Source organism: Gavialis gangeticus, unplaced genomic scaffold (assembly GCF_001723915.1).
Source record: "Gavialis gangeticus isolate Ggan-Ray unplaced genomic scaffold, GavGan_comp1, whole genome shotgun sequence".
In the NCBI taxonomy this organism is placed as follows: Eukaryota; Metazoa; Chordata; order Crocodylia; family Gavialidae; genus Gavialis; species Gavialis gangeticus.
Window position 1 is genome coordinate 153,501,246 of NW_017729022.1, and position 12,449 is coordinate 153,513,694.

The 12,449-nt window shown below is 43.7% G+C and overlaps 1 protein-coding gene across 3 annotated transcripts in view; it reads left to right on the forward strand.

The window, feature by feature from the left end:
• The window catches only part of LRPPRC (leucine rich pentatricopeptide repeat containing), a 201,053-nt gene that overhangs the window by 9,106 nt on the left and 179,498 nt on the right, over positions 1 to 12,449 (forward strand). For 2 of the 3 annotated variants that reach the window (XM_019516356.1, XM_019516358.1), the window contains exon 2: positions 9,676 to 9,875. In XM_019516356.1, the coding sequence (XP_019371901.1) occupies positions 9,676 to 9,875 (200 nt within the window). The remainder of the gene's footprint in view (positions 1 to 9,675; positions 9,876 to 12,449) is intronic. The other variant, XM_019516357.1, reaches the window with a different exon arrangement.

Sequence of the window (12,449 nt, forward strand, 5' to 3'; positions counted from 1 at the left end):
GCATATTTATCTGTGGTGTATAGAAATTGGGCTTAGATCTAGTAAATCCACATCAGGGAATAAATAAGCCCTACCAAGGAAATGGCAAATATTTTGAAGACCAGAAATTTTGGAGGTTTGCCCTTCTCTTAAACAAACACAACCCCCCCCTCTCCCCCAACACCTGTTGTAGCATCAGGCATCACTCAGCTGGGTTTCTGCTAGATGATTCCAGGATTATACGAATTCATCAGGTTTTATAATGAACCTGCGTTAGTTTCAGTCCCTGTTTACATAATTGTAGGGTCTCTGAAAATACTCCTCATTTGCTGTGAGGCAACACATTAGAGAATGGGTTAGGTGTTTCCTAATATAAACAATAATTCAAACTTTGAAGAATTAAATGAGCTGGTTATAATCAGTTAAGTGCATGCGGAACTCCTGAAAGAAGGAAGAAGCCAGTACAGGTTCCCTGTTCTTCCAGTTTATTTGATTAGCAGCACCTGCTTCCATGAGCAGTAGCTGGAACTTCAGGATAGCTTTTCAGGACCTTCTCAAGTGGAACTTGAAGTAGTCCAGTGTTAAAATGCACCCTGAAAATATGGCAGGTTAGGTTCAAGCTCCACTCCTTGAAAAATGTCATATGTAGTAATAAAAGTACAAATTCTGCCTGGGTAGGTGAACAAATAGACTGTTGCAAGGATGTAAAGTTTAACTCGCTTATGATTGGCATGAATGCCATGCTTAGTCTGAATCATGGGAAGAACAAAACCTTGGCCAGCAGCAGGCAGTGGGGAAGAAGTAGAATGAACCACTACTGCTTTCTGGGAGTGATCGCAAATACCTTGGGCAGAAAGTAGATGGAATAGTCGTGAATCTGTTCTTCTTTTTCTCTTGGCAGCTAGTTTTTTTTTTTTTTCCAGCTTCATTAATGGCTCTACAGCCCATTTACTTGATATTCTACTCTTGTAGTCAGCCATGCCATGAGTGGGGATCTAAAGGAATATTGGAACAACCTGGTAAAGGAATTAAGGGTGGGTAAACATTTACACATAGGTCAAAGCAACAGTGCCACTGAAACAGCTCTATTACTGCCAGAACGTGAAAGAGTGTGTCTGCATTATGACAGCAGTGTGTCCCAATTGGGATGGTCCTGAAATACAATTCAGCATCAGTAGACACATCTACTAGAGATGCTAGAAGCACAGTAGACGAATTCTACTTTAGTGCATTATGGTGGAAGCTGTTCTAATGCCCTAACGCACAGTAGAATTAATTTATTGTGCATTAGTGTCCTGTAAAAGATATGTGCTAGCGCTACTGCACAGTAGTGTTTGTTATAGTGCAGTAAGTTAGTGCACCTGTTATGGGGCATTAATGTACTGGGTGCCCAGTGGATAGCTCTTTCATTGTAGGGAGATAAGCTGAGGACATTAAGACAGTATGTTCTGTGCTTGCAAGTGTGACCAGATTGAACCATTGTGACCTTTTCAATAACCTTTCCATTAATGTTGGCCAGAAATTCTGTCAGTAGTATTTAATGGGTATGGTGGTATGGTCTCTGAAGCAAGAACACACTGGGAAGGTCCATGATAGTTGGTGAAGTTACTGATGTCAAGTGGAGTTTTTTTGAAGAAGAATCTACTCTTGTCTTGCTGAATTGGCACTGGTGGGAGGCATTAACCATCAGGAAAGGACTTTATTTTCCTTAATGCTGGAACTTTTTTTTGGACGATTTTAAATTGGTCTAAAAACAGTCCCAAGCAGCTTATTCTGCTTATCTGAAATATCCTTTAAACCTTTCTTTGTTAAAGTTTCTGTTGTGTAGCTTCCCTTCTAAAAGGTCTGGAAGAGAGAGATTAGACTTAGCTGAAGACCATCTTGAAAGCCAAGTCTTGTTTTCTTTTTGCAAGCCAAACTCAATGGCCCCTGTTTTTCCACGAGAAATGATTGGAGAGTAGGGTAATACCAACATGAACATGAAACAAATACAAGGACACAGTTCCATATTTAATATAGGACAAGTATATTATAGTTTCCATTTCCCATGAAATATTGGCAAGTACTATTGGAAATATTATTTCTTGTCTTTAAGCACATATATCTTTAAATTGGTCAGACATAAAAACAGTTTGGGAGGAGGTTTGGGTTTTACAAAAGGTGAGGGAAGTAGAGTTCTGGATTTTACAAGCAATCTGATGGAGAGCAGGCATCTGATAGGGGATGTAAGGGAACTGTTGCAGGTGTATGGTCAGCAAGGAAGAGACATGGAGCCATAATTTCCAAAAAGAGATGCAAAAGGAACAATAAGGGCAAAGTGGAACTGAAAACACACATTTTGTTGGCACGGAGTCTTATGGATGAGGATGAAAGTTTTGTGTTGAGATGGTTCTGTTTAAGGAATCAAGAAGGGGGGCTGTTAGTGCCAGAAAGGGGATATGGGAAGAATTTGGCAAAAGCATTTAGCACAAATTCTACCACCATTGAAATAAAGTTAAATATCTGAATATTAACAGAACCTGTAGCTTTAAAAATATTTCATGTCACCCATGCTCTTCATCTGTAATAGAAGAAAATAATCCAGTCAAGAAACAGTAATAACTGTTGAACTTCAGGAGCTCGTACTGCAGTACAAATAACTTTTGGAGAATTTACACACAGATTATTGAAGGAGGAGAGGGAAGTTTGAAGTTGGGTGTCAACAGGTGAAATTTCAAAATGTTATAAGAAACCTCCAAAAGGGCCAAATCTTCATGTCTGGGAAGCTTTACAATTAATCCGTTTTTTTTTTTCAGGCATTTAAGGCCACCTGAAAACCCTGAAGTGTTGCAACAACTTAAGTTGGATGGGCTGGCTGAGGCACAATAACTTAAGTTATTGACATCCTGCCACTTAGTGAAATCCTTAGCCCAAAGGTGAACATTCAGGCTCCCCATACAATACCTAGAGTTAAGCTGCAGAGGAAGGGAATCTTGTACCAGCTGAGTGGACAGTAATTTTAAGATGGATAGAAAAAAAATGGAGAGGAAAGGGGATGGGGCTTTAGGCACTGATCTGGCCTGGCAAGCACCTCCCTTTGTTTGGGTTCCTCAGTTCTGAACCCCTTGCAGAGTTTGGTATCTAAGCCCAGTTTTCCAATCTGGGAAAAACCAGAATGGGTATCACTTTGGAATAGCCAACTGCCCAGTGATTACAGTATCTACTTAGTGTAGGGAAAACCCTGGTTCTGATCTTTGCTGTGCTCTGCCTGAATGAGAGCAGGATCTTCAATCCACATGCCAGGTGTGTGCCATAGCCCCAAGATGTGTGCACAGAAATACACCCATTGTCCCCCCAGCTGTCCTTTGAGGGCAGCGTCTGGTTTAGTCATGCTCAGAGATTGAGTCGTGCTGTTGAGAGGGGTGCTTGGTTTGAGAACCCTGCTTCATGGGCTCTGGGGCTTTGACTTGATAGCAGATTGTTTGCTGTGGCTCAGCATCAATACTTCTTCAGGCCCACCCGTAGTAGTATAGGTACCTGTGGTGCTAGATGATAGCAGAGTGGCATTGTTGAAGATGTCAGTAGGTACATCTACATGTACGCTTTAGTGTGGAGTTGATTAATTAGCTCTGTAGTGAAGTGTCCCAGTCTACCTGTGTACCTGTATTAGGGTGCAGTAAATTAACTACTCTGTACTGGGGGTACTGTCCAGGACAGGTACTATTCTACGGTGGAGTAATTATGTGTGCTCAAATGCACGTGCGGCTGCCTGCTGGTAGCACTACAGCACCCTTGTGCCTCAGCCAGCCCATCCACTGCCCGCTGTCACCACCTGGAGCCCAGATCCCTCAGGCTCCCTGCCAGCCCATGGCTGCTCCAGTTCAGTTCGCACTGGAGCAGCTTCCCAGCTCAAATTGCCACAGTCCCAGGTGAATGTGAAGATGCTGCGCTCGGGAAGCAGCTGATTCCAGCGTGAACTGTGCTGAATTTATTCAGGTTCATTAATAACATGTTTAGATGTACCCAGTGACACTTAAAATTTAGACTTGGGTACCCTTGAGGATCAGGAAGCACTTTCAGGTGCTTGATTACTTTGTTGAGCATGGGTGATTGTCCGTTTCCAGTTTGAGAAACAGTATAACTACAAAGAAAAGGGTAAAAATCCAGAAGGTGATGCATTGCCCTGACCACAAATGTTTATTTAGTCAAGATAGTAGTAAACAGGCATCCCCTTGCACATGTCAACCCTCAGTTCAGTTGACGCCAAACCTGCAATTCCTATGTATACACCTTACCTCAATTCCTTTATAGATGCAGTTCACGTTAATTCTTGAATCAGCTTGACTGAAAGAAATGGGTGGTAACTTATACATTCTAGAAGTACTCCCAATGGCTGCTGACAGACGTGAAAAAAAATGCGCTTTACTGGAAGAAGCTGCGTGTTAATTCAGCCTGGCTCTGCAGCATTTGTATATATTGGACCCTTTACTGTGCTTTGTGGTGTTTTATCTAATAGCTGATTCAATAAAAGTGCAAAAAGCTCCACTAAAGTGCCCAATATATACAGACTTTGGACGAGTTGGGTCCAACTAATGTGATGCATCTTCTGCTTGAAGATGTGACTCAAATGCACCCTTCAGCCTTGGGAAGATGTTCTGTTTGAAGCATTTCAAGTAACTTTGAATGCTCTTAAAAACAGCATGTTCATGCCCAAGGATCTACTTGAAAATGACCCTCAAAAAAGCTTAGGGTTATCTTTGAAGCATTTTCTGAAATGTCTGCATCCTCCAACAGAGCATGATAGAGGGTTGCTTGATCCTCTGGCTCCCATACTTCTCTCACAGACTGAAGGGTATGGGGGGAACTGGGGAGGACAGCCAGTGCTTGGGTTTCCTCTGGGATGTTCAGGGGCTGAGAGACAAGCTGAGATAGCAGCCCTGCCCCCCCCACCCCCTGGTTCCCTGGCTGGAAGGCACTGCTGCTACATGCTTTTGCAGCCATATTGAAAGCACTTTGGTGGAGGCTAAATGTCTGCGTAACAAGCTGAAGCACTCCAGATTGGGACAGGATTTGGAGTACTTCAAATGGATGTCTGTCCATGCCCTTAAAGACCCAAAAATGCAGAAGATTTGTTTAAAAATAATCTCTTTTTGTGGGTGAGGAGCTGACTATTCATAGGGCCCTTTGGGAGTGGTGGTGTTTTTCATTTGTCTCCTTGAGCTCTTCTGTATGAACCTAAAAGTTAGGCATATCCTAGACAATTGCGAAAGGAAAAATTCTACATTGGGAGAGAGAATCAGTTGCTAACCCAAAAGAAGCTCTGACCTTTTGTTTTATAGCTGCATATGCTTTGCAGTGGCATATCCCCAATTGTATACCATGGAGTCAAGATCTTATAATTTCTTGGATAGGTAATAAATGGTAGCAAGTTCTTGAATACCCATTTGAAGTCTGTGTTGGGAGTAGTTTCAGGCAAACTCAGTATCCTATGTTGAGTAGCCTTCAAGTCTGAACAAAATAAGGTCATATCTATGTTCTGAGATGCTCTAAATGCAAGTTATCGAATATCATCATTCTGTTTGCAGACCTGCTAAAACTTGATGTTTAACTATGATTTAGGACTTGGGCCACTAGACCAACTGTCTAGTGGTGACTAAAAGCAAATCTGGGTAGTGGAGGGGGAAGCCATCCTAATTTAGATTGGCTTCCTTTTGCAGTTCAGTGTTAAGAGATGAGGAAAGGAGAAATTCAGATCTACCTTACCACAAAGATTAAATTGATATGAATGTTTTTTATTAAGAATTGTTACTTACTGTTTGTAAGATCAAACCAAGCATTTTTGTGTAGTGAGTCATTTATAATAATTTAACACAATGTTTGAGGTACTTGGGTTCATGTTTTCTGTTGACTTAAATATTGAATTCTGTGTAGGTTTTAAATAGCTGAGTTAATGTCTAAATGTGGTAGTTCATAAAAACTTTGAACTCTCTTGAAGAGCTTAAGTTTCTGTCTGGGTGACTATCCATTAGATTTATTAATTGCTTTTTTTCTGGATAAAAAAGCAACATATTCCGCTTTGCAGTAGGTTGTACGTTCACCAAGTCTTGATGTTCTAGCCATTTAGGGAAACTGACTAAATTCAATTTGAAGGAATAACAGAGACTTTATTTTATGCTGTATCTGACATTTACACTGTTTAGTAAAAATCGCTAGGCATGCATGTTAATTTTCATTCACCTTGGTGGTGCTGTGGAAAAGCTTAAAAATGTTAGCTGGTTTTGAGATACAGGGGTTCTTGTAGAGAAGGTTTTATTTGTCAAGGCAGCTTGGGGATGTGACCATGGATGTGCTGTCAGGTATAAGTGTTAATGTACTTATCTTTTTAGTATATGTACAGTGAAGTCAGTATCCCTGCAAAATAATGGAAGGTTTTTATTAGAAGTAAGACTATAAACCTTAGTCTCAAATCGATACAAAGATTTACTTGTGCGACTCCCATTAACGCTAATGGAAGTTGCAAGTGTAAATCCTTATGCATTAGGATGACAATATACCACTGTTTCTACTTGCTTATGAACAGTGTGGTCACTCATGATATCAACCCTGACTTGAAGTACTATGGGAAGCTTTCAAGTAGCTTTCTAAGCTAGTGGATAGCAGTGGATACCATTTTCTTTTGTTGTCTGTCCCTTTATGTGCAGGTAGATAAGGGAGAAGAGCTCACAGTAAGAATACAAATGTAATGGCTTATAATTATCCAGTAGACCGCTCATGGATAAATAAGCTCTGTGCTTTTGTATTATAAAATCTTTGTCCTAGATTATAGCTACCCTTCTTGGCTACTAGAACTAAAAAGAAAAATTTAAAATGTTTATACTCTTCTTATTTTAAATCTGGTAGTAGAGCATATTAGTCAAATGAATACTATGTTTTAGTGAGAATAGGTCACCAGGTTGCGTGAAGAGGTGGAGGCAGAAGTATCTTAAAAAAAAAAAAAAAAAAATTGGCCTTGGAAATGGATAATTTATAGTGGAAAGTGGCATTATCAGTACAGAGTAGGTTTAGATTTGTCATATGGCTTGTATAATCGCTCCACACCCTGAAAAACCATGCCCTTCAGATGTTTAGCCATTTTAAGGGCTGAAATAACAAAAATCTGTTCACTAAACTGTTTCCTTTTTAATCTAATTCTAGAAGCCTTTTTTGCATTTTGATTAATCGTAGATTTGATTCACTGTAGTTTTAAAACAGTAAAATCTATAGGTGGTTACAAACAAAACTTTTTTTCCTTCTGATTCCTAAGAATTGACCTCAGAAACTGCTTGTTTTTGACCCTGTGAATGAGTACAGGAATTCATGTGGTACCAATTACTCTGTAGCACCATCAGATGTATCAAATTGTGCAAGTCAGGATGGTAATGGGAGGGCAATTTTAAAGTGCTTCATCCTCAGACATTTAACTTGAATTGTATTTCTATGTAGTTTTAAAGGTGCAGATTCTCTGGGCATGCCCCGCTTTTATTTTCTTGCCCTTGCCCCTCTTTTATGTGTTCAGATTTTCTTGCCTATAGAAGAGAATGAGTGTCTCTCAGATTTTACTTGCTGTCCCATCTGACAGAGTGAAATTAGTTTTCATACAGAAAGAGGAGCATGGCTTACCTACAGGCCTGGTAGAAATGTATGGCTTTCACATCTCAAAAATTCTCTGGGAGCATTGTTTGAAATGTGACCTTCCACAGTCACTTCTGCTGTTACACCTCTGGGAGAGGTATGGTTGAAGAGACATTATTTGTTTTCTTCACATAGGGATCTGTAGGAGGGAGATACGGGCCATTCTGTAGAAGAAGGATGAGCTCAAACTTCAAAAGTTGCATACATTATGATCAGCTGCCAACTACAGTGTCATAGTATCCACATCTTGTAATGCTCCTGTAGCATACACTGAAAATATTTCATATTTTTTTAATAAAGTGTCCTGGCTTTAGCTTCTATTCTTGTTTCTAACATTTCTCTGACAGTTTTCATGCAGAGTGCTTTATAGCTATCACCTTTCCCCTGGTTTTTTGTCATATGAAAATAAATACAGAAAAATCTGTAAAGTGAATTTGTGTATTGTATAACAGAAGGTTATATCAATTAATATTTGACTAAGGGTTCAATATTGCAAATCCATAACATGGGAAAAGATCCTGCTGGATTATGAATATTTAAATTATTCAGCCCTCCCTATATTAATATTTCTATACTGATCTTAAAAGGTATTGTAGTTGGTGGACTCGCTGCTCTTAGGAAAAGGTGTCCACAGTGGCGACAAGGGGCATTTTTGATAGACCCTAAAAGTTTCAAAAACTTCATGCTCTAGGGAATCCAGTTTCCACAGGGGGCCATTGGTTGTGAAGTCACTTGGGTGCTTTTGAAAATGTTGTTTGTTGTCACAAAATCCATTTTGTTTCGCAAAACATTATAAGAACCAGTCTGAGGTAGTATGTTAAGGTGGACTGCAGTCAATTCAGTTAAATACCTCAAATAAATATTCATGTGAGAGCATGAGAACCATACAATGAGTGTAATTATGGGTATTTTTGGCCCTTCTTGAAAAAATATAGTGACTTGAACAGGATCATTAGTTTAGTTAAAACATTGATTCTCAATCAGGGTGTCTTGATCCTTTCAAGGCTGCTATGGGGTGCCACACAATGTTAACACAGTTAGCTACGGACATGAGTTCACAAGATAAACCCAGAGATTTCAAACAGAAAGCCACAGTGTTAAAAACATTCTGACCTCATGAGGTCTTTTTGAGTTCTTTGTGACAGAATTGCTCTATTATTTTTCTGTAGTCAAAAAATGAGTAAAGGCTATGAGCTGGCATTTTACAAAGTGTACTTTGAGTTTCACAAAGCATGCCTCTAAAAGGTTGAGACTTGCTGAGTTAAAGCACTGAATCTAGGGGTGCACTGATAGAGATTTTGGGGGCCAATACTGGTGGCCAATATTTAAGGAAGCATATTAGCTGATGTTGATCTAATTTCTGATACAGCTGCCTCCAGCTGGTAAGTCTGATGTAGTGGGTAGGAAAGGGTGTGGGGGGGACAGCTCAGTGCCCCCGTGGTGAATGAGGGGGCAGGGTTAGGCAATGCCCAGGTAGGGTGGGGGGGCTGTAGTCGCAGTTCATGGGTGGGGGGAGACAGCTCCTGCTGCTGCTTGCACCCTGGGTGGGCAGGGGGATGTGTACCCGCCCCCCCCCCCCGTATCTGGGAAGGGGGGTAGGGTGGGCTGCAGCTGGGGCTGCACGGGGCTCTCTTTGGTGGGGGCTGGGCTTGGAGTGGGTGCTGGTGGCACTGAGAGGATGCTGCATCGACTCCAGATTTTGCCACTGCCAGCTGCCTGGCTCAGCCCTGGCTTAATGCCCTGCCTCCACCCACGTGCCAAGAAGAGCCAGAGCTGCACTGGGCAGTTGGCAGTGGCAGCACTGGGAGTGGAGTGGCAGTGAAATTTGGGGTGGATGCAGCATCCTCCCAGTGCCGCTGACACCTGCGCTGAGCCCAGCCCCCGCCAAGAGAAGCCCCATGCAAATCTGGGGGGCACATTGAATCCATTTTTGGTTGTGGGGGTGGAGATTTTGTTTTGTTTTTCCAGGGGAAGTGGAAAGGAATTAACATTTTTTAGTTGGATGGTAATTGTGGCTGACAGTTATGGTATCTGTTTTTTGTTTAGCAGGCATCTGATCTACCAAGCAAGGTTCTTCACAGTTGCACATCAGCATGAGGGGAAGGTTCAACAAGGAATAACTTCAGATGTGTTCCAAAAAGATCATTTTAGGTTTCCCTTTAAAGTGCTGGATAAGGCTGTCAGTCGTACTGGCCAAGTCAGAAGAGGACTTCTACTATGGATCTTCCATAGCACACGTAGAAAAGGTGACGGTGCTTTTCGTTGTATGCTAAACTGACGTTTTATTTTCTCACATACCACAGCCTCCCTTCCACCCCTTGGGTTTGGAAAGCAGAATGTAGAAATAAAGATTTTTTACGAGTCATGGGCAGTTGTGTTGGGTTAGAGTCTGAGTGGTGTGGCATCTCAGGAAACAGTTTGGGTGAAGCCGCAGGAAGTTCCTGGCATACAAGACCACAACAAGGCTTGACCCCAGATCTTGCCAAGGGCAGTAACAAGACTGTAACTTCTTTACTGTAAATCGGGGTCAGCAACCCCCGGCACATGTGCAGAGCATGGCACACGAGGCCATTTTGCTTGGCACACCACTGCCAGCCTCACACAGACCTGGGGGGTGCTGGTGCACCCTGGGAGTGCATGCTACTGTCAGCAGCTGGCCCCACCACCTGCCCAAGCACCCAACAGGCAGCAGCAGTGGGTGGAGCAGCTGGCTCCTGCTCCGTCTGCAGCAGCCACTGCCTTCCTTTTGGGGGCAAGAAGGAGCTGTGGACCTGGGTCGCTGGGCCCATAACCCTGGTATCTGGGGGCCCCCTCCAGCAGGGCTGGGGGGAAGGGGCTTTGAGTGGGAGGCAAGGGGCACAAGCAGGGCTGGGGGGCTATTATGGGGGGACCTGCACAAAACAAATATACAAGATCAAAGGTAGTATCAGAAGTCTTATTTATTATCACCAGATTTACAATTTTTAGAAAATCTGGTATTTACCATAAAAAGGGAACATTTTATGTTTATTAACTGTACTAATATGCAGTGCATCCTGCCCTCTTTTTTTTTTTTCTGGAATGCTGGCAGTCCAGCACCTTCCAGTGTAGATGTGTTTTTTTTCGATGCTCCAGCCAAAAAATGTTGCTTACCCCTGCTGTAAATAGTTCCTATAAATAAAAGTGTTGTTTCCACAAAATGCATCTCATCACGGTACTACCAGCTGCATGCAGCAGTTAGCTTATCCTTACCCACATCAGTGGCTCTTCAGCCAAAAGCTACTGCCTCACCACTGGTTGTGTGAGAATTAACACTGGACTCGGCACCTGCTGTTTGCAGCCTTAGGGAGAAGTGGCAACTATCTTGGCTTCAGTTGCAACAAAGAAAAATCAGTGGGTGCAGACAGAAGTGCAGCTCCCAGCTGTAACTGAGGATAATTTTTGCAAAGCGTTCTGAGTTACAACGCTACTCCAGACCAAACAAGTTCGCTGTTTATTCCAGGGGAGAGGGGAATCTAGCTGCCTGCTGGGAGCCTGCAGCCAGGTTTCCACAGCAATGGCCAGAGCTCTTCAAAATGGGAGGGGGGAATAGACAGCAGAGTGAGCTTGTTCTTGGGGCTCCCCAGCTGGTGCTGAAGATATCTTAAGGGGGCTCCAGTACACCTACCCCATTCTGCAGGGGGGGACTAGAAAACCCCCAGGCTGAACACCCTCTGCTCCTTTTTCTCCCTCCCATTTTGAAAACAGCAACAGGCTGGGAGCTTCCCAGACACAAATCACAAAAGTTGCTACATTTTGAAACATCTTTACCTGATACCTCATGCAGTGAGGGGGGTCAGTTTTTCACTGGATTGGCCGTTTTTGAAGTTGTCTGCAGCCATGCACTTGTGTTTGGTCACAGCTATAAACTGTTTTCTGTGGCCATATCAGCCAAAAGTGACAGCATGGATTCCAATTTTGGAGAGCTGACTTGGGAGCAGGATGGGGGTGAGGAAGAGGTGTGTGTTGTATATGAGTAAAATATAGTATTAAGTATATCGGTCCATATTGTATCAGCACCAATTAAAAGAGAAATTGACATTGGCAATTGGCGTTTTTTGGCTGATATAGCTGATTAATGTCACTGATAAATCATGCATGTGTGCAGCCGCAGCATGTACATGGCCAGGAATGCAGCTCAGCAGGTTGGAGAGTAGTGTCTGGCCAGTAAATATGTGCTGGGGAAGGGGCATGGGGGAGGGAAGGAGCATAGAGAGGGGGCAGATTAAGGCCCTGCAGTAATGGAGGGTGTGAGGCTGGGGCAGGTGTTGCCCAGCTGGGGAGAGGCAGGGTGCAGGGCAGAGCAGGTGGCTTATATGGGGGGGGGGCAGCGTCTGCCACTGCAGGCACCCCAGGGGAGGCATGGGGGGCATGTGCCTCCCAGATCTGTGCACAGGGCGAGGGCAGGCTGCTGGTAGAGACAGGAGCTGGAGGCTGTGCCGGACTCCTCTTGGCAGCTGCACTAGCGCGGGGCAGGTGGTGGCAGCACTAGAGGGGGCATGGCAGAGCTACGGCGAATTTTGGGGTGGCTCTAGCCCCCCCCCCTCCCAGCACCACTGCTGCCCACCCTGCCCCGGCCCAGCCTCCCACCACCAGGAAGAGCCTGGCACAGCCTCCGGCCCTGTGTGCACAGTGCCAGTCTGACCTCACCTTGTGCAGAGATCTGCGAGGCACATGCCCCCCGTGCCTCCCCTAGGGGTACACATAGTGGTAGGAGCCATCCCCCCCCAACTCTGAGCCCCTGGCCCTGCCCCACCCAGACTGTGCAGCGCCTCCCCCAACTCCCCTCCCTCCCTTACTGC